This window comes from Salvelinus namaycush, chromosome 12, assembly GCF_016432855.1.
Source record: "Salvelinus namaycush isolate Seneca chromosome 12, SaNama_1.0, whole genome shotgun sequence".
In the NCBI taxonomy this organism is placed as follows: Eukaryota; Metazoa; Chordata; class Actinopteri; order Salmoniformes; family Salmonidae; genus Salvelinus; species Salvelinus namaycush.
The window spans coordinates 9,004,959-9,032,321 of record NC_052318.1 but is presented as its reverse complement, the minus strand read 5'-3'; the positions used below and the strand labels follow the sequence as shown (position 1 = coordinate 9,032,321).

General features: G+C 40.9%; 1 protein-coding gene across 1 annotated transcript in view; it reads left to right on the top strand.

Annotated features, from left to right (window-relative positions):
* Positions 1-12,168: 12,168 nt before the first annotated feature.
* Positions 12,169-27,363, top strand: part of LOC120056447 (gamma-aminobutyric acid receptor subunit gamma-2) — a 90,949-nt gene continuing 75,754 nt past the window's right edge. Inside the window, exons 1-3 of the mRNA XM_039004611.1 lie at positions 12,169-12,284; positions 18,946-19,085; positions 20,900-20,967. Of these exons, the coding sequence (XP_038860539.1) occupies positions 12,169-12,284; positions 18,946-19,085; positions 20,900-20,967 (324 nt within the window). The remainder of the gene's footprint in view (positions 12,285-18,945; positions 19,086-20,899; positions 20,968-27,363) is intronic.

Here is a 27,363-nt window from a genome sequence, read left to right as displayed (position 1 = left end):
GCAGGAGTGTATTTTTCCATTCAACTCCAGTTTCAAACTTTTTGGGTTGTCAACCTCTCATGGCACGATTATGTTCTGATGACTACAGTACCAACCTTGTTGTGATAGGCTACTAAAGTGTTGTATCTGCACTGGCCTCCATCCCATGTGTGGAATATCAGGACACACCAGAGGTGGAGGAGGGGTTTGAGGTGCAGTGAATTTATTTCATTTGGATAGGTTTAGAATACGGTGCCTTCAGAAAGTATTCATACCCCTTGACTTATTCCACATTTTGTTTTGTTACAGCCTGAATTAAAAATGGATGAAAATATATTTTTGTATCACCCATCCAAACACAATACCCCATAAAGACAAAGTGAAACATGTTTTTAGAGATTTTAGGAATTGTATTGAAAATGAAATACCTAAATATCTAATTTACATAAACATTCACAGAGTAAAGACTCTGACACTCCAAATTCAGCTCAGACACATCAAATTTCGAAAAACATGTTTTCAATTTGTCATTGTGATGTATTGTTTGTAGATGGGTGAGATTTTTTTTAAATCAATTTTGAATTCAGGCTGTTAAACAACAAAATGTGGAATAAGTCAAGAGGTGTGAATACTTTCTAAAGGCATTGTAAATAGTTAACAGACCAGACAATACGTGAGCCATAGACACACTGTATAGATAGACTTCCTGGGTACCAAGAATACCACGGGTACCAGGCACCAGTGATATGGCTTAACAGTCTTGGAGGCAGGTTTGTTGGTGTTGTCATTGCCAAACCTTTAATGAAAGTCATCAACTAGGAGCTGTCTGTGTCCTAGATCTATACAGGCAGAGGAATATGTCCCCTGAGGGATTAGGAGACGTGTAAATATTATTCCTGATTTTATCTTGATTTTGATCTGTGTGTACAGAAATAGTTTTTCAGAAACCGAATTCTAATTTATATATCTAGTTGGTATGCACAGTGATTCGAGTTTTTGTTACCCGGACCGCTCAGAGGTTTTGAGATGAACTCTGCCTGGCAGACAATAGATTGTCTAGTATCTGTAAAGGCCCAATAAGCCCATGTCCATACTGTAAGGAAGCACTCACTGGAGACAAATATGTCCGCTCCTCTCTTCACGTAGCCTATGTTTGACCAACGGTAATGCGGGGCTTAACCTACTTCTTAAAACAATGCTCTGACTGGATTAATACTCATGGGGTCCACATTTTCTTTGTGTCTACAATGCTTTATTTGGTGTTCGTTTGCTGAACAAATGCTGAACAGTAATCCATTAAAACAATAGTATGCATTGTGAATGGCTATCAACTTGCTATTGATGCTATTAAACATCACATATAGCCAATCAGCATACTAATGACATGCCTGTAGTGGAGTGATGGTGTGACAACATATGTGGCAGTTGTAAATCCACAATGACTCCCGTTGGCTAGGCATCTGGAGTAAAATGATGATGCCACTCCTGTTGCTGAAGAGGACACCACTTACTATCCAACGCCATTATCTACCAGCAACCCAGCCTCTATGTTGTGTTCCCTTATTATGTCAACAGAGTAAATGATTCAGAACCGATTGCGCTCATTACAACGTAATAAGAATATCTACCTGAAAGGCTAGTGGTGTAACCTAAGTATGGCATCTTCATCATGTATTCAAAGTGCCCCATCTCCAAAATGTCAGCCTATCAATGATGCATAAGATTCTCTTTAAAAGGATGCCCTTAAAAATACATGATGCAAAATCATTTCAAAATATTGGTGATGCAATCAATGCTATGATGGAGTTCAAGGATTCACATTGAACAGGAACAACACTATAAAACACAACTTACCAATTACATCAGTTAATCTAGTCAAGTGAGTATGAAGGGGTGGTGTAGCTAAGAGGAGGCTTACATGTAAAGCGGTTGTCGCAGAGGTGCATATTGCAGGTGAGTATTAGGGAGAGTGTGTAGAGGTACTCTCTGGACAGAGTCCAGGGACAGAGTCCAGGGAGGCAGTACCACACAGGTGCCTGCGTGCTAAGGGAGCGTTCCCCAAGCCAGCCTTGTGCTGTGACCGCTAAACCAACCTGCCTCTCTCAAAATCCCCCTTAACCTGTGCTTGCCTTGACTGAATGCCCAGGCAGCTCCATGAGTAAATTCCTATATTGGTCCATCTCCAATGGTTATTGTGTATTGTGTAGCAACAGCAGTTTGATTGTATAAAGTAATTACAAGCATTCATGTTCATCAAAATGATATAGTTATACTTTTCTTCATTGACTATCATACACAAATACACAAGTGCAGTGCTGCATCAAAGGTAGCATCGGAATTACGTCAGAGGTTATTTTGCCTGAAACATTGAATGAATTAAACTGAGCAGCAATGACCGCTGGAAAATCAGCATCTAACCAACATCCAACCAAATCAATACGAAATCTCTGTACCATCTTTAGGGGATTAGCAGTGACCTGAGAGGTGTCCATGACATTACCAATGACATGGAGGCCTGCCTTGGAGTGTGATGCTGATGCATCAGTACCTGGGGTAAGTGTTATTATGGATATTATCAGCTGAACAACAGGCTATAGAGTCTCGGTCCATGTGAGTAGTCAGACAGAATCACATCAGCACACTGGTGCTTGTTTATCCTGTGGGTAATGACGGCACACAGAGAGGAATCCGACAACTGCAGAACATGGAGGCTGGGTATGGGAAGGAGTGGGTAACTGGCAAAATACAGATGTTGGATGTTAATTTTATAACCCTGTTGCAGGAGAACTTTCCTGCAATGAATGAAATTTAAAACTTGTAGTGTATTTGAGGTTTAAAAAGGTTTCTGAAGTTTTTAATTTCCACTTTGAAAAGTCAAGCTTGATTTTCCCTTATGAAAAATGTATCAACCCCTACAAAAACATCCATTAATTATAATCCACATAATAATTCACATTTCCTGTTGCTGCAGGATTATTTTCTTGCTGTAGCAAACTGGCACAGTATAAGTGAGTTATGCTGTGGCTGATTCTAATAAAGCTGATCAAGAATTAAGTCTATCGGTCAATCTATAAACAAAGGATGTTTCCCTCCACCATGCAAATGACACATTTTGTCTTTTTTAATGTTTGTTGTCTTCATATCAGCATATAGGGCCCATGTAGATAAGAAATTAAACCCTACGATAACTGATAATTCAGCAATGTATGTGAGCAATTATTGGAATTTATCTGTATGATACAGAGATTAGCTGAAAGAAAAGGACTAGAATGTGTATATAAAATCTCCAGTCAAACACTTCCAGCAATCATGCCATGCTGTTGTAAAGCCATTTGTTTATCATGTTAATCTGTCTGAGGTGACCTGGAGAGCTGGGTCACTTATATAACACTGAATTAAACAAGAAGAATCTCATTCATCTGCAGACGACGATTGATAAAACCAGCAGCCTGGGTCGTGTACTAAGGCAGTGTAATCTTCCTCCTCTCAACTTGTTATAATAATACACAGGCTCAGATCTGTAGTATGTGGTTCATCCTGACATTTAATACTTAAGTAGAGACGTTATATCCACTGGATGTAAAGGTATGATTATCTGAAATCAGCCTCCAACTACACAGGCTCAAAGCTCAGTGTAGACTTCTTCACTACCCAGTGGATGTCAAGGTACCATGCGGTGGCTAAGGGTTAAAGGGGTCACTGTGAGAATATAAAGTAACAACGACAGTAGGAGATGAATAATAATGCCGTCCTCTGTCTTTTTTGTCCTTGTGTATCATACCCCAGCACACCCTCTGCTCAACACATCTCCAAGCTGTTTCACTGTAGCACACATGATCTAAAAATGACCTTTTTTTGTTGTTGATGTATGTTGTCCTCAAACAATGGAACATTGAACCATGGTTTTACGCTGGTACCCGACAACTGTATTTATTTGGGGTTATGATGAGGAAAGGATTCAGAATCCCTTTTTGCGAGTCACTGATGGGAAATACAATTTTGATTCGATTTATTAGGATCCCCATTAGCCGACGGCAATGGACACATCTAGTCTTACTGGGGTCCAACACATAACGAAAAAGACATTACAGACTAAATGTACGTAAAAAAAAAAAAAAATTACATTAACAATAGAATGTTAATGAACAAAGCAGATACTTTAGTGAGTGTACTGTAGGTGGCATGGCTGGAGAACACCAGGCTTGCCTGTGTCTAGTTTCTGTATTTGATTATACTCAAATTCCAATAATTTTCCAGGTCAGTGCAAAAAGCACAAGTTGCTGGGTTTTGTAAACATGGCAGTGTTGTGATTTGTTGTGATCGCTTTAAATGTAGTGCATCATTAGTGTAGATATATGGCTGGTGATGAAAAATGACCTAAAAGTGTTAGCATTTCCACATGTTGCGTGCAGTACATTGTGAATCTGACATTTGAAGAAAAGCTTCAGGCGAGGTGGAGGAATTGTGTTTAAAACTGTTGCTAGGATAATGCTAAATATTTCAACCAACTCTCTTCCTTTTTATTCAAGGTGGTTGTTGAATACAACATTTTTCAAGGAGTTCTATTGTAAATCTGGTGAACCAGCATTCGATTTTCTTGAGATAATTATACCACTCCAAGCTTAAATTGGTACAAATGAGTACATGGTTTTGTTTATTAAACCAAGGAACCTCCCCATCCATACATGGCAGAGGCAGCTGGTAGGGCTAGCCATTCAATTGGATTCAGTCAAAACAAATAGTAAAACTTAACTGAACTGTCATTGCTGATTTGCAGAGGGGTCGATGCAAGGACACTGGATCCTCATGTGTATCTGAATGAAACAGTTTTTACCATGCAACATTGAATTGATACAGGCAAAGAGTTCATGTGCACTATCCTCATAGGACCCTCATTTAAAGAGTGTTGTGTGTCTGTTGTTGTGTATGCATGTGGGCTAAGTGTTCAGAGGGATTTTGGCAGGCATCCCATTAAAATATGTAGAATACTGGATACATCTGGTGCCATTTACTTCTGGTGAGTGAGGTTTTCTGACACCGTTTGTTTTCAGCATATTTATTTTGTTTGAAAAAGAAAGAACACTTTTAGTTTTCATACAACACCGAGCCTCTTAAATTTGAATGGCTGGTTTGTGCAGGAAAATAAGACAACCCCTACAGGACAGCACAGACAGCAGGTTCAAATGTCATGTGTACCATGGTGTAGGCCAGGCTATGCATTTGGTGGATTTCCATACATATAGTACCTTGTTGTACTTGAATTGAAGCAATTTCCTGTGGAATGCATTACAGAAATATAAGGTAATGTACAAAATATAGGCTACTGTACTGTCACTTTGATGCTTAGATGTGCCAGTGTTCAACAAATTAATGCATGTAGATAGTGTACTGTACATAGGCTTCCAGGGAGCATCATGTTGCTTTATATCAGAGACAAAGTGGCAAACTTTAAGTGACTGCTGCTAATATACCCCTACTACAGTTTACTCAGTAGAGAAGCAAAGCTAAGCACACGTGACACGTAATTATGTGCATACATTATATTTCTAAAAAAAAATGTTGGGGGGGGGGGGGGTTCATCCCTCAGGCAAAAGTAAACTGGGACTGACCATTTGGGGTTTACTGTCTCCCATGTTTGAAATGACCCAGACTGAATCAGATCATTTGTCAAACAAAGGATAGCCTATTATCTGATGTTATGTTATTGTTGTAAATTACCCAACCGAGACCTCAGAATGAATTACAGTAAATAGGAACATAAATATGGACATTAATCCATGTGCTGAACAAATTTGGAGACTCCCCAAAAAAGACTATTGAACACCACCACACTGTTCGTAAATTACAATTAACAACAAGACAGGGTGGGTTGTTAAAATAGCTCTGAACTACAAACCTCCAAGACCAAGACAAAATAGCCAGTATCACGCACTTTGACGACTAAAAAGTATTAAACATGTTATTTCAGCCCAGCCTCACATTCAATTCGCGCATATATGTACAAAATGTATTTCAGCAGATTTCGTGCGTTTTTGTGCATTTTTGGGGTGGTTCAATTCGTTTGAAAATACACGAATTTCTGTGCTACTTAATTCGTGCGAAAATACACGAATTTCTGTGCTACTTAATTCGTGCGAAAAGACACGAATTTAACCAGTAGGCGACACACAAGCCGTTGCAACAACCATAGACGCGATCGCCTGTATTTATTTATTTTACGTTATGAATATATAGATATTTTGTCTTTTTTTAACCATTTAACCATAAGAGGTTATATATATATTGTCTTTATTTAATCCCTATTAAAACATTGTGGTTTTATGCCTATATGTACTGTTTTCGATTTTTTCTGAACAGACTTTTCAGGATAGAATGAATGTAAGCAATGCATGATGGTTAATGGTGTTTTATTCGGTTGTAGTTCCATGTATTTCTTAAAAAATAAACGTGTAAACCATTTTTATTGAACAGAATGTAACTGAAAATACAATGGCAGCCTTGCCATTGTCCATCAATAACAAAACATTTTTTTTTCGTATAACATTTGGGGAAACGTATGCAGTCATTGTAGTCTTACATTTTGTTGGCCAACCAAAATTACCAAAACGTTAACCCGTAATAAGGCTAGGGTGGCTGAGTGTAAATACATGGCTCTGAGTGAAAGCACCTTTTCACTAGAAACGTTCTTGTGTTCAAATTACCGTCAGTGCGAAATAGCTAGAAAGCTTTCGTATTTCCACTTGGCTGCACCTACGGTTACGATAACGATAAATCAAGTGCAATACCTGCGTCGACCTGTGTCGAGCAGCAAAACACCGGAAAGCTTCTAGCCTACCGGAAAGTTACAAGAAGAACAAGAATAGTTACCTCATCCGGTCATGTGACACTCTGGATGCCCCCTAAAAGCAATTTCAACCGTTTTGAAAAATGACGCCTGGTAACCCCAAAAAAATACCAGGTGCATGAAAAGTTTGGACTTAGAATATTTTTTGAAAACCTCCATAAATCACTCAGGCCATTGACTCGAGAAGAAAAAACATAAAATATTTTCCAGAAGAAAAAACAGAATATTTTTTGAAAACCTCCATAAATCACTCAGGCCAGCACCCATTGATTTGGGGCGGTAGTATAGCGCTCCCAGAGCGGGTATGGAAGTCTGGATCCCCCCTAAAAGCATTTAAGGCTCTGTGTGTCTTTAAGCACCATACTTTTTCACTCCATCCTTGCTGTGTGTGTGTGTGTGTGTGTGTGTGTGTGTGTGTGTGTGTGTGTGTGTGTGTGTGTGTGTGTGTGTGTGTGTGTGTGTGTGTGTGTGTGTGTGTGTGTGTGTGTGTGTGTGTGTGTGTGAGAGAGCTTTTCTTTGACATCTGTTTAGCGAAATTACTGATTTACAGTTCATGAGGGTTGACCGATTCACACATTTAAAGTTTTGGAAAGATCTGACTTTTTTAAACCTTCGAAACAGCACCTATGACCCCATTTTAAGGCACTTCCGGTTGGCACAGGAAGCTATAAGTAAATACATATCCTGATCGGGGTATGCTTTTACAGAATCCTGAGTTTTAAGTCTATACGTTAAGAACTGACTGATTTACACAGGGTTGAATGCACTATATATCACAAACTGCTGGTTGGGTATGGCAAAACACTTTTAGGGTGATTGTATCACTTCCGGTTGCTCCAGGAAGCTTAGAATCAACACAGGTAGACCTCATAGTGGCTTGATGGATTGTCATTGAAGACAGGTTCATAAGACATTCATAACCCACATAGCCTTCAGGTTGAATTTAGGGGTGCAGGCAATGTGTTCCTATGGGGTGAGATGTCATTGTAAACTGTTTGATGTAAACACCTTCTTTTAACTGTTAAGGGTTAATGCCACACGGTCAATGTTAGGCTTGCACAGAGACCTTAGGAACGTTCCTGAGGTCAAATTGTGCTTCTAAACCTTAACAGTTCTCTCTCTGTCTCCCAAAAGCAAAAGACTTGAAATGTAGGTCAAGGGTCATCTTCTTGTCACTGTCGCTGCACTCAGACCGAGCAAGCTACGGTCAAGCGGGGCATCTCGTTGAACTCGGCACGGCTATGGTGATGTCATTTTTAGTGGTGATTTCAGAATGCTATTTTGGTGGTTTTTCACTGTTGAAACATATTGCAAATGCACAAAAGTCAACTAGCAAGTCAGTGTCCATCAGCTAATTAGATATTTTCAGACACCAAACTGATACCATCTGACTCCAAACTCACTTTTTCCAACTCGTTTAGAAGCCAACTATCACATATTTCAGAGCAGGCCCAAAATTCACAGCGCCTTCCATTTAAACCATAATAAAACAAATAATACGTAGTTATGTTCTAGCTGCGGGTCCAGTTTTCACATTATGTTTAGCCCTATGTGAGGCGACCTCGAATCCCAAGTTTCGGCTCGATAGGTCATTCGGTGCCCGAGCAAAACCTTAATTGGTGCTGAAATTCCACTTTTTTCCATGCCTTGCTACGGGGTCCTTGAATGAGCTATCGGACAGAAATGTCGGGGTCCGTCTCTATGGGCCGAGCCGGTTTCAATGCACCTAGTCTTGCAACTCTGGGACTTTTCTAAATGTCACCATTTTGTAATGCTCAAAATGAATTGAAGTCAATGCAAATGCACCGAGGCTTTTTATCGGTCCGAGAACCTTCTAGAGCCACATAACTCACCGTGCTTAATCGACCTGAGCTCTAGAACAGGTTTGTAAAGTTTCAGAACTCTAGGTCTGACGGTTCTTTAAAAGTTCAAACAAAAGTAACTATTGCAGGCACTGTCTGCCTCTAAGCCCCTCAGTGTGTCACTCCATCCTTTCTGTGTGGGTGTGTAAATTTTTCCTTGAAATCTGATGGGATGAATGACTGATTTACAGTTCAGGAGGGTTGCCTATTCACATATATTAAGTTTTGGAAAGATTTGACTTTTTTAACCCTTCGAAACAGCCCTTTTGACACCAATTATGGCACTTCCGGTTGGCACAGGAAGCTGAAAGTAAACACATATCCTCATTGGAGTGGGCTTTTACAGAATCCTGAGTTTTAAGTCTATACGTTAAGAACTCACTGATTTACATAGGGTTGAATGCACTATTTCTCTCAAACTGCAGGTTGGGTATGGCAAACACTTTTAGGGTGATTTAACCACTTCCGGTTGCTCCAGGAAGCTTAGAATCGACACAGGTAGACCTCATAGTGGCCTGATGGATTGTCATCGAAGACAGGTTCATAAGGCATTATTAACCCACATAGGCTTCAGGTTGAATTTAGGGGAGCAGGCAATGTATTCCTATGGGGAGACATGTCATTGTAAACTGTTTGATGTAAACACCTTCTTTTAACTATTAAGGGTTAATGCCACACGGTCAATGTTAGGCTTGCACAGATCGGGAGGACCTTAGGAACGTTCCTGAGGTCAAATTGTGCTTCTAACCTTAACGGTTCTCTCTCTGTCTCCCAAAAGCAAAAAACTATGAAATTGAGGTCAAAGGGTAATTTGGGTCCTTCTTCTTGTCCCTGTCGCTGCACTCAGACCGAGCTAGCTACGGTCAAGAGGGGCATCTCGTTGAACTCGGCACGGCCTGGAGATAATGGCAATGCCATTGCAGGCTTTGTGTGTCTTTAAGCACCGTACTTTTTCACTCCATCCTTTTATCCCCTTTTCTTCGTGGTATCCAATCGCTAGTAATTACTAACTTGTCTCATCGCTACAACTCCCGTATGGGCTCAGGAGAGACGAAGGTCGAAAGCCACGCGTCCTCCGAAGCACAACCCAACCAAGCCGCACTGCTTCTTAACACAGCGCGCCTCCAACCCGGAAGCCAGCCGCACCAATGTGTCGGAGGAAACACCGTGCACATGGCCCCCTTGGCTAGCGCGCACTGCCCCCGGCCCGCCACAGGAGTCGCTGGAGCGCGATGAGACAAGGATATCCCTACCGGCCAAACCCTCCCTAACCCGGACGACGCTAGGCCAACGGACCTCCCGGTCGCGGCCGGCTGCGGCAGAGCCTGGGCGCGAACCCAGAGACTCTGGTGGCGCAGCTAGCACTGCGATGCAGTGGCAGAGCTTCGAGACCCACTTAAAAAATGTTCGTCTGAACACACTGCAACTGGATCTGTAACTTTTTTTTTTTAACTCCTTTTTGTGAACATGACCAATTTGTCAATGTACGATTTCTCTTAAATTACGATAGATAAATGGCTGGTTCTTTTTTTCCTGACACCGTATGCTTATGTACTTTGACGTGAAGCGGTCAAATTAGCACCCTACTTTACGTTTTTGACCTTTAATCCCAGAAAAATGGCCATAACTCAAAAAGCGTTGAGGCCTCGACGCCATCTTGTTCGGGGCCAACTGTCCATTACGTCTTCGAAATATTTTCCGTTTAGGAGAAAAGGCCACATGCATTTGCAATGTGCTTGTGCATTTGCAATATTATTTATTTTCCCTCTGGTGGGAATTTCCTAGACTGCGGAAAAATGACCAAAATGTGTTATTTTTATAAAACGGAAACCGAACGTCCGAGAGATTTAGTTTGATGACTTCCTGAAAGATCTCTCCCCGCGCACGGCCCGACGCCGTCCGCGAATTTTAGAAACGTTGCAGGACGTCTAGTAAGGGACCTTACATTTGCAATGTGGCGTTTCTCACTAACCATATGGCGAGTGCTAAAATGTTCCCTTAAGGTATGGAAAGGCCTTGGAAAGGCCATAAGTGTAAGCCAACATAATTCATTATTTTACATTAACATGTAATACATGCATTATGAAGAAAATGGTGTAATTTAGGCTACACGAAATATGAAATGGGTTATGAAGAAAATCGTGTATGGTTGCCTACATGACAAAAAGGCGTTCTGATTACAAGTGCACCAGTATACAAAGTATTAAGCGAAATCAAGCACAGAAAACAGCATTGGCATTAATAAAACAATATTTCCCACGAATTAAGTCGCAGGTAAATGTGCGTCTTTTCTCAAAAATTCTGTTCAGCAAGTCTAAAACAGTACATATAGGCATACAACGACACATTTTAAAACATGGTTAAACAAAGACAACATTTCTGTATATTCATGACGTTGAATTAGCCATTAAGAAGAACAAAAATGAAATACAAATTATCGCGTCTACATGGTTGTTGCAACGGCTTGTGTGTCACCTACTGATTAAATTTGTGTCTTTTCGCACGAATTAAGTAGCACAGAAATTCGTGTATTTTCAAACGAATTGAACCACCCCAAAACCCCCCAAAAATGCACAAAAACGCACGAAATCTGCTGAAATACATTTTGTACATATATGCGCGAATTGAATGTGAGACTGTGTTGGTTATTTACTACGGAAATATATATTTTTGTTAAAGATAGTAAATGATTGATTATTCTGTTATAATCAATCAATAAATCAATGAATCAATCAACTCAATAATTTGCTTACAGGGAAAGCCAGACAGTGTGGTTTGCATTTTAACGGGGGTGCTGAAAGCAGAACGATCTGTTCGTGGTGGTGACGAGTCGCTTATAGAATACGCTAGATCACATCTTTCAGCTCAATGAATTACATATTGTTCCCATAATTGTTTAAAATGGGCAAGATTTACCTATAGCCTAATTATCACCGCCATATCAGCTGTTTGCTGGCTTTATTTAATCGCACACAATTCAAAACCGTATCAAACCAACAGCTCCCTCTAAACATATAATGCGGCATTTCTATTTTAGGGAAATAACACACACACAAAAACGATTTAGGGTACATGTATAAGTATAGTAGCAAGCTAAGGTTCATTTTTCTCTTTCCACAGCTCTGCTTCCGCGCAATGAAACCACGCATGTGTTCATCTGTGCTGCAGCAACGTGCATCAATTCCTCTTTGGCCCCAGAGTTAATCTGCATTCAGATTTAGATTGACGCTCCAATATATTTCTCAGTTGCTGGATTTTAGGCTATTCCGTTGCCGCTTTATTTATGTAGTTGTTACTGTTATTTCTTAAAGTCGGGGAAGCTTGATTAGATTCAATCGGTTTTGTGGCCGTTTTTCTCAACACCGCAGAGGGTCTACATTTTCCGAACCGAACGCTAACACAAGCCGTTTATCCTATGCTATGTTCGTGAGGTACCACAGTGAGGATAGACAGTAGTCCATCTGCAATAAAGACGAAAAGAAGATGGTGATCATTGCTCCTCCAAATGTAGCATCTAAATACTCGAAAGCGATGGCGAAGCCTTCCTTCTCTCTAAAGCTATTTCTTTGGGTGTTTTTACTCGCTAATCTTCCTACAAGGTAAGGCGAAAATATACCAGGCTTTTATTAAAATGCCGTCGACACATACATGTGTGGCCGGGCAAATATTTTGTTTTTGGATACTAGAATGAGAGTCCGGCCCAGTTATTTCAATCATATGTTTTCTTCGGATCTTCCTCTTATGCTTTCTATCAGACAGGATACAACCCTGCGGCTTATTAGGGTGGCTTGTTACAGAACCAGGGCTCGTTTAGTTACATGTCAAGGATGTCAATGTATTTCGCACATTGTTGGCACTTTGGATGAGTGGTATTGGATCCATAACTGTAATGCTTAATGTGATTCCAATATATAAAGTCGTGTTTTTGGGAGGTTAGAATAAAAAACAGTGGTCAGGTAAGGATGTCCGTTATTTCCACGGGTTTATTCGCTGTATAAGGAATATTATAATCGTGCTGTAGGCTACTGGGCAAAGCTATTCAGATGTCAACAATATTTAAAGCTAATGTCTTGAAAATTGATGTATAGCATACCATATCATTCTGTTGAAGTGTTGTCAACATAAATGATTATGTTTATGTACTGTATAAATGGCATGTGTGAAGACGTAGCCTATTGATGCATGAACCTTATATATTACAAGATCCAAAACGTCCTCATTCCCAGAATGTTTTTAAGGTGATGGATGTAGAACTTCAATGAAACCCACCGGTCTCATATGTACCGCCCCCTTAGCCATTAAAACCATGATTCAAAAGTAATTGTTGATTCCTGTATCTAAATCACGACTTTTCAAAATGGTAGACTTTTATATTTACATAGAAGCAGTGCAATAAAGGCAACAATAGAGAGACACATATGGACTATCTCTGGTTCACTGCTAACTCCACAATCTGTAGAAAGAAAATGCTCAATTGACTTGTCACGAAAAGGCACCCATTGAACCAAGAAATTATGAACACTTGAGAAGGAAGCGGATGGTTTAAGGGCTCACATCGCTTCTGTCTTGTGTGCTGCCAGAGGGTGAAAAATGGAGGGTGATAGATCAGTCTTCATTCAATCACCATCGTAGAAAATGCGGCCATGGAGTCTCTGGCCTAGATCAAAATGTCTGCACTGTGTGTGCTATTGTGTTCACACATATGCCAGCCTTTAACATGATTCAAACCTAATTTAAAAGGATTCTGTTCTCAAGAATTCAGTAGGCAAGGCTTTTCATATGCATCTGGGACCACGTAAATAAGACGCATGAAATGTGATGAGCTCACCCTGACTGCAGCTCATGGTTATCAGAGAAAGGCAACATAAGGGTGCATCCTAGGTAGTCATAACACATAAGGCCCTGTGAAAGAGCAACACTGTATATATAGGCTGTCATGGCTAGGTACAACATAAGGTTTGAACTGTCCTAACATCTGGCCAAGGGATTTTATGTTGACACATTTTGAAGGATATATTTGTGATTACAATTGTATTACTATCTATTTGAATTATATATTATATATATATATTACATGAGTATGTACTCTATAACCACTGTTAGTGACTTCGTAAGCACCTCAGGATCTCTGGTATTAATTGTATAGTAATAACATACTCATCCAACTTTCACTCCAACTACTTGGTTTACAGTACACTGGGCCATGCTCCACGGCCACACACAGGGCACCCAGGGGAAACACATGCCTTTTGATGTAGCTAATCCCCAAGGAGTATCTGTAAACCCAGAAAGTGCCAAAGCCTTGCCAGCAGGAAGTAGTCCAACAATGAGAGATTACATATAGTCTGGTGGCCCTCCCTTCGACCCCAACCCACCCGGGCAGCTTGTGTTGTGATGTCTCTGCTTCTAAAAGACCAATAGAGCATCACAGGTTAGGTGATCTGCGTTGAGTGGAGTATCACAATATGAATAGCTAATAATCCATGTGCAGACAGTGCTGCATTAAGGTGGGCCCTAGGTCGGGGCCATACAAAACAATGGGCATAGGTGTATTAAGCTTTATCACATTGGTGTGCCTTATCAAAGGGTATGTGTAGTGCTTGATCCATATTGCAACCATTTCTGGTAATCATACTTACAGCTTGTAGTGGATGGTCAAGTCAGCGCTTTGCAAGTCAGAGCTCAATTATAATTTCTGACAACATTGCATGCAACTCGGTATAGGTGGATGACACTACTGTCAAACAGTTTATCTATAGCAAACCCACCATACTCAACATACGTGTATTGTTAATTTGTCTCTCTCAGTGTGTCCTCTCTTTTTTATCACTTGATATACTCAACAACTGTTGTCAAAGAAGCAAACATACACAACTACAGTATAGCATATGGAGGACAATCATCAATGGCCTATGCTTATTATAGGAGCCAAGGGATTAAATCAAGTAAGTCACTGTTTAGCATGCCAGAAGCAAGGCCCGTGTTGCCCATTGGGTTAAATTGTCCATGACTATAGACTATGTTGTGATTACAAAAGCAATACACTACATGGCCAAAAGTATGTGGAAACCCCTTCAAATTAGTGGAATGAGATGTTCGACAAGCAGGTTACATACTTTTTGGCATGTAATGTATGTCAGACAAACCCCTCAGGATGTCTATTACTGTGACCTACAGGTGTCTTGTGTGACTACCGGCCTTCAATGAAATTACTTTTATGGAAGGCACTGGATACGGGCCGCTGGGCCTATTCTTAATCCTAAACAGCAAGTTTCTTTCCAAAGAGCGCAGGGAATTGCCTACTGTAGTGGGTGACCTGGGGATAATACAACTTCTTCAAAAGTATTTATATCACCTGCTTCCTTAAATTCCCACCTGCATGCCGCTCAGTGTGTCTAGAATTTCAGTAGGCCTCTGTAGTCCCATTTTACAATTTAACTGCTCTGTTTTAATAATGGATTTCGGATTTTGACTGGTATCATTTGCCATCCCATGCTAGTTGTAAAGAAACAGTATCACCCTCTTTTCCTCACAAACCTCTGTGTACTGTAGGCCTAATGGTCCTTTTTTCTTATCTGAACTGTTGGCTGCTGAGGGGAGGACGGGTCTTAATAATGTCTGGAACGGCGTGATTGGAATGGCATCAAACACATAGAAACCATGTGTTTGATTATTTGATACTATTACACGGATTCCGCTCCAGTCATTACCATGAGCCCGTCCTCCCCAATTAAGGTGCCACCAACCTCCTGCGGTTAATACAAATGAAATCAACAGTCTTGTGCCTCTCAAATTAACCTTATCTGTCCTAAGCTGTATTTAATAATTGATGGAAAACAATGTATTGCACCTCTTAAAATACTTTGGGATTTTGACAATGAGGCGCTTTATCTACTTCCCCAGATTCAGATGAACTTGTGGATACCATTTTTATGTCTGCTTGCAGTTTGAAAGGAGGTTGCTAACTAGCGCTAGCACAATTACTAACTAGCATGCTAGCAGATACCCATAGACTTCCAATCATTAAACTAACGCTAGTTAACATTGGCTTGCAAAACTTCCTTCGTACTGGACACAGAGACATAAAAATGGTATCTACGAGTTCATCTGACTCCAGGAAAGTAGATAAATGGCCCAAATCCCAAAGTATCCCGTTAAACAATCATAATGTTTCTAATCTGTCTGATCCCATTTAGTTAGGCTTAACTGGGTACACAAATAGAGCTGCTGCCAGAGGTGAGCTAATTAGGGAGTACCAAGTCACCACAGGTCAGGTGATGTGTCACTAATAGCTCTGTGTCCTCAGGACAGAGCACCAGGAGGCCATTTTATAAAATGTCAGCTAAACTGCAATCTTACCCTCCAAGAAATGAACAAACAGGCATTTTCATCTTGTTCCACCAGGGATAGGTCCTAGTACCTTCTCTATGGCGATAACAAGCAAAATGGTGCGAGGACTACGTTAAGGCAGTCAGTGTTAGCTACCGTAATGAGTCTTCATTTGGTGTAGTGATTGTAAGAATGATGCTCAGTGATGTGTCTTGTGTGTGGCTGGATAGGAGGAGAGTTGGGACGGGCTGTGCCTCATTAGCCACAGACACAAACCCAGGAAATGATAGCTTACGGAAACGTGACATGATTACTATCAACAGACAAGCAGTGATTTTCCCACCTGATAACATTATGCTCAAATATATATTTTTAAAGTTAACATCAAATCATCCCAGAATTGTTTGTAGTATTTGAAATGATATTGAAGTAACTGATTTGGGGGTCTGTACAGTATACTGGTATTTGGATATCGATGCTCCCGAGTGCCGCAGCAGTTGAAGGCACTGCATCACAGTGCAAGAGGTGTCACCATAGTACCTGGTTTAAATCCAGGCTGTGTCACATCTGGCCGTGATCGGGAGTCCAATAGGGCGGCGCACAATTGGCCCAGCATCGTCCGGGTTTGGTCAGAGTAGGCCGTCATTGTAAATAAGAATTTGTTCTTAACTGACTTGCCTAGTTAAATAAAGGTTAAATAAAAAATACATGTTTTATGAATCATTGGTGTTGATGATAAGAATTCAATTAGAGAGCGTATTTAACAGAACTACTTTAAGGAGGGTTTTCAAATACATGTTAATAGTTTTTCTGAAGACAATTGAATTGTCTTTCATCTGGTACGTGAGGAAAATGTTAATTAAAAAAAATACATCTGATAGCAGGTTTCACATGATGCAACTGCGATAAAGGCAATTTTAACCTTTCAGTATAGGAAACAGTCCTCTTGTGGTTAGCTAGGCCCTGCAGCTGTAGCATGTTCTCAATGGGGCTAGCTACAATAACGTTACTGTACTCCAGTGGACCCCAGTGTCACATTCTAAGTTGGACATTTTTATGGGCCTCCTGTTACCAAATTAGCCACCGATACTTTAGATCTGTCTGGGGGACATACACAGATCTCTCTTTCATCCAGCCGTCTCTGGAGGATTTCCGTTGACAACTGGGTTCTGCTGAAAAGTAGGAACAGCACCTGAATGCTATTGGCTCAATCGACTCTGCAGTAGAATAGAACCACAGAACTAGTATGTTTAACTATTTCAATCTTCATTCTAGTTCTATTATTAGAACAGAGGGGACTGCTGAACAATTAATCAAATGGCCACCCGGACCTTACACTGCTGCTACTCGCTGTTTATTATCTATGCATAGTCACTTTAATTTTTTTAAATTTTGGTTTATTTAGTAAATATTTTTAACTCTATTTTCTTAACTGCATTGTTGGTTAAGGGCTTGTAAGTAAGCATTTCACGGTAAGGTCTACTACACCTGTTGTATTTGGCGCATGTGACAAATACAATTTGATTCGACATCAGGTCCATTTACAATCCAAGATAGGCCAAAAGATCCAAGCTGTCCTGAATCCCTCTATAAAGTCTTAATGTGTTGGTGGTGTCACCATATATAAATATAAAGCACGTAATGCTGCCTGAGGAAGCCTGGCAGTGAAAACACAATGTCCTGCACCATGCCTAAGTGCATGAAAACAATTCTTCCTCTGAAGCCTCTCTCTGCTCAATGGGCTTCCAGTAGCTGGCTGTTCTCAAGGTTTTTCTATATATACAGTATCCCTCGGATTCCATGGTTACTGAGTTGGGTAAAGCTCTTGGTACAGTAAGTTCTGACACAATGGAAATCCTTCATATTCCATCTATTGTGCCATTGGCGGTAACAACTTCCCAGAGCCCTGAATCTGTGCTTGTTAGTTTAATCACACACTTCATGACAGTGTGTTGCCGTTAGCACTTCTAGATAAGACTCATCTGTGGTGCACTCCAATGCACCATCATAGGTGTATTCACACCTCCAACCTCAGTATCCCAGCCCCATTGCAAAGCACTTTTATTCTATGTGTAATTCAGTTAACTGGCTCTTGTAATGCATTGTAATGCATTGAGACGTTTTACAGAGGTAAGCCAACTCCCAAGACTAACTCTTCTCCTTGAGCACTGAAAAGAGAGCAGAAAACCAAGGAATCTCAAAGAAGAAATCTCACAAATGGAACAACAGATCCACTGTTTGTACCTTGCATTTCTTCATTGTGTTATGAAAGGGCCTGAGCAACCAGAACATTCTCTCCCCATGTTTCTCTCCTGACTGTGTTTTTGGTGACTATGGCACTCTTGGTTGAGACATTTTACAGAGGTGAGCCAACTCACAAGATGGACCCTTCTGTTCGAGCACTGAAAAGAGAGCAGGGAACAATCATTCTATTACAAAATCTCACACAAAGGAACAATGTCAGGTCCACTGTTCGCACCTTGCATTTCTTCAGCGTTCTGAAAGGGCCTGGGTAACAGTCTTTCTCTCCTAACTGGGTTTTTGTTTTTGAAGACTATGCTACTATTCATTGCCGTTATCCTCAGTTCCAACTGCACTGTGGGGCTGGTGTCAGTTTGTGAGACTTTCATGTAGGGTATCACATAGAGATCAGTGGCAACCAGCAGGAGTTCTACCCTTTTATCCCGTTTCTGGCTGGTCCTTTGATTTCAACCAGCGGGCAGTGCACATTTGAAAGAATGGAGCCTAAACGCATAGCAAGCTTAGCCTAGTATGATGTAGTGGTCTTTTCTGTGCTGTTGTTGTGGATCGTTGCTTTACATATTGACAGCATAACATGATTCTCTCTCTTTTCATTTTACCTTGCTGTTTATAGTGCTGATGGAAAAATCATTGCTTCATATTTCCTCTGTTCCCCTTTTCTCTTCCCAGCTCCCTCCAGACTGAAAATGACGATGATGTGACAAACAAAACGTGGGTGTTGACTCCCAAAGTCTACGAGAGCGATGTCACCAACATCCTAAACAGCCTACTAGATGGCTACGATAACAAACTGCGACCAGATATAGGAGGTAGGTGTCATACCACTGCACATTGATTGGCCGCTGCTGCTGCTATGGCCGCCCTCCCCAAAGACCAATCTCCATTTGCATCAACGCCTTCGTCACAATATATCTACATCAGTATTACAGGCCATGAATGATGAGCAGACACCATCATCACTGATAGCGTCATCACAGACAGCCCTCTCATTTCACTGAGCCCATTCAGTCTACAGGGCCATAGGCCCGCCCCAGTATGACTTGTGTAAAGGTTGGTGCAACAGAAACAACATTCTAGCATTATTATGCAGACACAGTGTGAGCTGTGAAACCTGGACGGCTGGTTATCCATCATGGGCCTATTAGCATCGTCTGTCCCTGCACTGCTGTTGGCCAAGTATAGAGCCAGTGAAGTAGCTTTCTCTCCCTTCACTTGGGCTGGCAGCTGGGGTCAGCTCCCATGTTCAGACAGAAAATGCATACAGCTACAATAGATTTACCGAGGCAGCCGCCACCATCTTACCATCAGACATGATCTGATGTTGCACCCTGTCATCTCCCAGACTGCCAGAGTTACACAGTGGGTATAATTAGCTAACAACTACGTAGAGTGCTACGTTGCACTGAAAACTGGGATTTGGATTCATTGCAGATTGTGGACAGTTCTTTTCAAGTCCATTGTGCAGCTCATTCAATTGTAATGCTGCTGCAGTCTATGTATAGCAAAATAGCTAACAAGAGAGATATGTGGGGAATTACATTTTAATTTCCTCGCATTATGATATCACAAGGACACAGGATGCAATGTTGTTATCTGCTTAAAAGGAAATGGTGTGCGTCATGGCATGCAGGTATAGACAAGTTATAATATAAAGCCAACCTGGAGCCAAAGGAAATGAGGACGTCCAAATGGCAGTTTGCTGCATTTGTTGTTTGGCTGTAGGTTTTACACACCATTGCACCTTTGATGAGTATTCCCATGATGCAGTTTGCAGTTTGTTTATATGACTGCATTAATGTTATCATCCTCAAAAGTGGTCTGGGAATTCAGAAAGCCAAGCTATGTTTTTATTTAATTTGTATACAGTCATATTTATTGTGTTTTTCAAAGAATTTCAATTTACCAGCTGGCAATTGGAACTAAATCTGTCTTTAAGTTTTGTTTTTATCATGCTATGTTTTTGACACCGATTATGCAGTCGGAAACTCACTAAATGGGGCCAGTTTATGTCCACTGACTATATAATCTCTAGTAACATGCCTTTTATGGTGAGCGAGTTTGTGATTGGAGATAAACTAGAAGCAGTGTCTGTGTTGTGTCAAAGCCTTTACCACATCCATATCTTGGAAAAGCAGAGCTCGTCTCAGGCTCAGGACAGATGTAGGATCCTAAAATGATTGTCTCTTACAAAAAAAAATATCAAACCCTACAAAGATGTCCACATAATAATTAACATTTCCTGCTGAGAGAGAGAGGGAGAGAGAGAGAGAGAGAGAGAGAGAGAGAGAGAGAGAGAGAGAGAGAGAGAGAGAGAGAGAGAGAGAGAGAGAGAGAGAGAGAGAGAGAGAGAGAGAGAGAGAGAGAGAGAGAGAGAGAGAGAGAGAGAGAGAGAGAGAGAGAGAGAGAGAGAGAGAGAGAGAGAGAGAGAGAAAATTTAGTGCAGGGTACATAAAGTCTGTTTTCAGCACCATGGACAGCTCCATGGTGCCATCATTTTACACTCGGACACACTAACTGCTATAGTGGTACAAGCTATTTAGCCCTGACATAAGATAGACATGACTAATACCTAAACACAGAATATCGAATGTGCATCATAACACTAGTTTTTTTCTTCTTTCAGTAAAACCAACCGTGATCCACACGGACATGTTTGTCAACAGTATTGGCCCAGTGAATGCTATCAATATGGTGAGTATATAGAGAGAGTCCCCTCTCAAATTACAATCTGCTGCTACTGCTTATTATTTATCCTATTGCCTAGTCACTTTATCCCTACCTATATTTACATACCTACCCCAATTATCTCGTAACCCTGCACATCGACTCGGTACCCCGTGTATATAGCCAAGATATCGTTACTCACTGGGAGACTACATGGTTTTTGCTGTGAAGACCTATAGGGTGGATGAGTTAAGGCTGTTTGTGCAGTACTTTATATAGACAAGTTATCGTTACTCATTGTGTGTTTATTCCTTCTGTTATTATTGTTCTATTATTTCTCAAATTATTTTTTGATTTGAAATGTTTTGCATTGTTGGGAAGGGCCCCGTAAGTAAGCATTCCACTGTTAGTCTCCACCTGTTGTTTACCAAGCATGTGACACATACAGTTGGATTTAATTGATTTGATGTCTATCAGTAGCCGCCAATCATTGCACTTTTTCAGACATATTTTATTTACGTCATGGTCTGTTCATGTACATGCCAAGTTTGTTTTCAAAATAGATAGATACATTGAAAGCTGTAATGTTGATGAATTGCATTATGTAATAATGAATGGCATAATTGTGTTCTGATTGTGTTGCTTTCATGTCATGCCATGGATTGTTGCATAAATCAAACTTAAGATACCTTGCACAAGTTAATATCATAGCTTTTGTTTCATTGCCTTGGCTATGGTTGTCGGAAAGACATCCAGAATTCTATGGAGTAGGCCTATACAAACTTTATGGAATAAGCTACTCCAAGATGGTTGTTGCTATTTGTAGAGAGTACAGGAGTTACTGTAAGCTGGGCTGTAAATATAGGGCAGGGTGTGTAGGGTGAGATAAGTGGACTGCATTGCTTAGAGAGACTGCAACCACTGTGTCCCATTGTACTCCAGTTAAAATCCATGCTGAGGTTCCAATTCCATTGTTATTCAGCACAACAATCTCATCTCCACCATGGGCACGCGCCAAGCCACAGAGAAAATCTTAACACAAGCATGGCTCTGTTACTGTCATCGTGGGGTTTAAAGACAGTCACTCGTTTGATCTTCCTGTTCTTAATCACCTTGATCCTCCATAGCAACCAGCTCACATTTCTTAGTGTTTATGTATGTGTTTGCATGTGTGCATTGTGTGTCTGTTTGTGTGTGAGTATACCTTTGTGTGTACGTGCAGGTCAAGACCATATTGATTGCCGTACATTCAGATGTAATCAGTGCTGGGTACGTTCACATGAAATCACATCATGGCTGTTGTTGAGGATTGTGGTGAAGATGCTAGCTTTTCTAAAGAGAAGAGGATTATGGGTCGGCTGATGATGCTGGAGTGTGTATCAAAGCATAAACAGTATAGAATGCAGGACTACTCACTTTGCCACAGCTTTAAGCAGCATCCATTTGGTGCAAGGCCTGCTTGGGTCGTAAGTTGAAATGTCCTGAAGAGACTAGCAAGATCCTGCTTTCTGGTCAGTAGTCATGGCGTTGGAGTTTAACCCGGAAGCTGTTGCTATAACAACATTTACAAATGCTTACCTGTGCATGCACAATTCCTATTCTGAACAGGAAGCAATCTAGCTACATTTATAATGGGAATCTGACTGGTAGCAGGAGGCTTACAGTATAGTATCCTCCAAACTGGTTTCAGTAGACTATGGCTATGGAGGTAAAAGAGATACTAGATCAGTAGAAGTCTACGGGATGTTTGCAAATTTGGCCAAAACTGCATGTTTTAAAACTCCAGTTTTGGTCTTGATGTGTCAATGTACAGTATAGTTCATGTACACAAATAAAATATTAATTGAATGATTGTTTTACCTTATTTAACCACGGAATCCCTAGTTTGACATAGGTTTTATGAAGTTTTATGAAGAGTTATGAAGTTTTAGGCAGCCTTTTTCCAACATTCGGGTTATATGGAATCTGGTGCTGTGCTGTCGGCTTGTGGTCCCATGACTTGGGCAAGCCCCTGGCCATTTGATTAACAGCCAGCCATAAGCACCTGAAACAGTGCAATGTGCATTCTCTCATTCCTACGAGACAGACAGCCTACAGTAGTTGACCCGCTAGCTAGTTAGTAGTAAACACACATCTTCTCAAGAACAAAACATGTCACCCGAACAGGTAATGGAGCTACAGTGCATTCGAAAACTTTTCAGACCCCTTGACTTGTTCCCCCCCCAAAAATACATAACAGCCTCATTCTAAAATGGATTCAATATTTTTTTCCCTCATCAATCTACACACAATACCCCAAAAACAGGTTATTAATTATTTCTGCAAATGTATAAAAAAATATATACAATACCAGTCAAAAGTTTGGACACCTTTTCATTCAAGTGTTTTTATTTGTACTATTTTCTACATTGGAGAATAATAGTGAGGACATCAACACTATGAAATAACACATATGGAATCATGTAGTAACCAGAAAAGTGTTAAACAAATCAAAATATATTTTAGATTTTAGATTCTTCAAAGTAGCCACCCTTTGCCTTGATGACAGCTTTGAACAATTGGCATTCTCTCAACCAGCTTCACATGGAATGTTTTTTCAACAGTCTTGAAGGAGTTCCCACATATGCTGAGCACTTGTTGGCTGCTTTTCCTTCACTCTGTGGTCCAACTCATCCCAAACATTCTCAGTAGGGTTCAGGTTGGGTGATTGTGGAGGCCAGGTCATCTGATGCAGCACTCCATCACTCTCCTTCTTGGTCAAATAGCTCTTACACAGCCTGGAGGTGTGTTGGGTCATTGTCCTGTTGAAAAACAAATGATAGTCCCACTCAGCGCAAACCAGATGGGATGGCGTATCGATGCAAAATGCTATGGTAGCCATGCCAGTTAAGTGTGCCTTGAATTCTAAATAAATCAGACAGTGTCACCAGCAAAGCACCCCCACACCATCACACCACCTCCTCCGTGCTTCACGGTGGTAACCACACCTGCGGAGATAATCCGTTCAACTACTCTGCGTCTCACAAAGACACGGCAATTGGAAGACCAAAAAATGTGGACTCATCAGACCAAAGGACAGATTTCCACTGGTCTAATGTCCGTTGCTCGTGTTTCTTGGCCCAAGCAAGTCTCTTCTTATTATTGTGTTGTCATGCATTTCTGCCTTGCTATGTTGTTGTCTTAGGTCTCTCTTTATGTAGTGTTGTGTTGTCTCTCTTGTTGTGATGTGTGTTTTGTCCTATATTTATATTGTATTTATTTTTTGGTAGGCCGTCATTGTAAATAAGAATTTGTTCTAAACTGACTTGCCTACTTAAATACAGTGGGGCAAAAAAGTATTTAGTCAGCCACCAATTGTGCAAATTCTCCCACTTAAAAAGATGAGGCCTGTAATTTGCATCATAGGTACACTTCAACTATGACAGACAAAATGAGAAAAACAAATCCAGAAAATCACATTGTAGGATTTTTAATGAATTTATTTGCAAATTATGGTGGAAAATAAGCATTTGGTCACCTACAAACAAGCAAGATTTCTGGCTCTCACAGACCTTTAAGAGGCTCCTCTGTCCTCCACTCGTTACCTGTATTAATGGCACCTGTTTGAACTTGTTATCAGTATAAAAGACACCTGTCCACAACCTCAAACAGTCACACTCCAAACTCCACTATGGCCAAGACCAAAGAGCTGTCAAAGGACACCAGAAACAAAATTGTAGACCTGCACCAGGCTGGGAAGACTGAATCTCCAATAGGTAAGCAACTTGGTTTGAAGAAATCAACTGTGGAAGCAATTATTAGGAAATGGAAGACATACAAGACCACTGATAATCTCCCTCGATCTGGGGCTCCACGCAAGATCTCACCCCGTAGGGTCAAAATGATCACAAGAACGGTGAGCAAAAATCCCAGAACCACACGGGGGGTGGTTTTGCTAGAGAGCATTTAGATGATCCAGAAGAAGATTGGGAGAATGTCATATGGTCAGATGAAACCAAAATATAACTTTTTGGTAAAAACTCAACTCGTCGTGTTTGGAGGACAAAGAATGCTGAGTTGCATCCAAAGAACACCATACCTACTGTGAAGCATGGGGGTGGAAACATCATGCTTTGGGGCTGTTTTTCTGCAAAGGCACCAGGACGACTGATCAGTGTAAAGGAAAGAATGAATGGGGCCATGTATTGTGAGATTTTGAGTGAAAACCTCCTTCCATCAGCAAGGGCATTGAAGATGAAACGTGGCTGGGTCTTTCAGCATGACAATGATCCCAAACACACCGCCCGGGCAACGAAGGATTGGCTTCGTAAGAAGCATTTCAAGGTCCTAGAGTGGCCTAGCCAGTCTCCAGATCTCAACCCCATAGAAAATCTTTGGAGGGAGTTGAAAGTCTGTGTTGCCCAGCAACAGCCCCAAAACATCACTGCTCTAGAGGAGATCTGCATGGAGGAATGGGCCAAATACCAGCAACAGTGTGTGAAAACCTTGTGAAGACTTACAGAAAACGTTTGACCTCTGTCATTGGCAACAAAGGGTATATAACAAAGTATTGAGATAAACTTTTGTTATTGACCAAATACTTATTTTCCACCATAATTTGCAAATAAATTCATTAGAAATCCTACAATGTGATTTTCTGGATTTTTTCTCTCATTTTGTCTGTCATAGTTGAAGTGTACCTATGATGAAAATTACAGGCCTCTCTCATCTTTTTAAGTGGGAGAACTTGCACAATTGGTGGCTGACTAAATACTTTTTTGCCCCACTGTAAGGGTTAAATTAAAAAAATTATGCTGCCACTACCATGCTTCACAGTAGGGATGTTGCCAGGTTTCCTCCAGACGTGATGCTTGGCATTCAGGCCAAAGAGTTCAATCTTGGTTTCATCAGACCAGAGAATCTTGTTTCTCATGGTCTGAGAGTCTTTAGGTGCATTTTGGCAAACTCCAAGAAGGCTGTCAAGTGCCTTTTACTGAGGAGTGGCTTCCGTCTGACCACTCTACCATAAAGGCCTGATTGGTGGAGTGCTGCTGAGATGGTTGTCCTTCTGGAAGGTTCTCCCATCTCCACAGAGGAACTCTGGAGCTCTGTCAGTGTGACCATCGGTTTCTTGGTCACCTCGCTGAACAAGGCCCTTCTCCCCCGATTGCTCAGTTTAGCCGGGCGGCCAGCTCTAGGAATAGTTTTGGGGGTTCCAAACTTCTTCCATTTAAGAATGATGGAGGCCACTGTGTTTTTGGGGAACTTCAATGCTGCGAAAATGTTTTGGTACCCTTCCCCAGATCTCTGCCTCTACACAATCCTGTCTCGGAACTCTAAGGACAGTTCCTTCGACCTCATGGCTTGGTTTTTTCTCTGACATGCACTGTCAACTGTGGGACCTTATATAGACGGTGTGTGCCTTTCTAAATCATGTCCAATCAATTGAATTTACCACAGGTGGACTCCAATCAAGTTGTAGAAACATCTCAAGGATGATCAATGGAAACAAGATGCACCTGAGCTAAATGTTGAGTCTTGTAGCAAAGCTTCTGAATACTTATGTAAATAAGGTATTCCATTTATTTATTTATTTTTTATAAATTTGCAACAATTTAAAAAAAAAAAATCAGTTTTCACCTTGTCATTACGGGTTATTGTGTGGAGATTGATGAGGAAAAACTATTCTTTAATCCATTTTAGAAATAGACTGTAACGTAAACATTTTTGGAAAAGTAAAGGGGTCTGAATACTTTCCGAATGACCTGTATATAGTCTATGCATAATATGTCTTTATTAAAGGTCGCTGGTTCGAATCCTGAGCCGACTAGGTTACAAATCTGTCATTGTGCCCTTGAGCAAGGCACTCAACCTTAGTTGCTCCTGTATGTCACTCTGGATACGCGCGTCTGCTAAATGACTTAAATGTAAATGTTTTACTTGTTGTTGTTTTTTATTGCGAAAGCCCAGTATCTCAGAGACTTAGATCAGACTGGGCTGGAATGGGATGGACCCCTCTACTGTGTTCCGAAAAAAAGGTGGGATAGGCAGTACATTTCAGCTCCCGCTTGGAAGGCCCAAATTAAAAGGCCAAGAGAGCCATGTCATTGAATTTGGGCTGTCCGTTTAAAAATGACAATAACAGCCAATTGAATTGGCATAAATGTCTGCCGGGTAACAGGGTTGCTTTTTATTTCGTTCATGACTCTTTGTTATGGATTTGGGCTTTACTGTTAGTCATTATCTTTTCTACAATGCTTAGCCTATGTCCTCTCGCACACAAATCCACACATTTCTCTCTCTCTCTCTCTCTCTCTCTCTCTCTCTCTCTCTCTCTCTCTCTCTCTCTCTCTCTCCTATTCTCTCTTTCACTTTCCCTCTTTCTCTTCCTTCCTTTCTCTCTCTCTCACTCAAACACACACATGACCACACACACATACACTC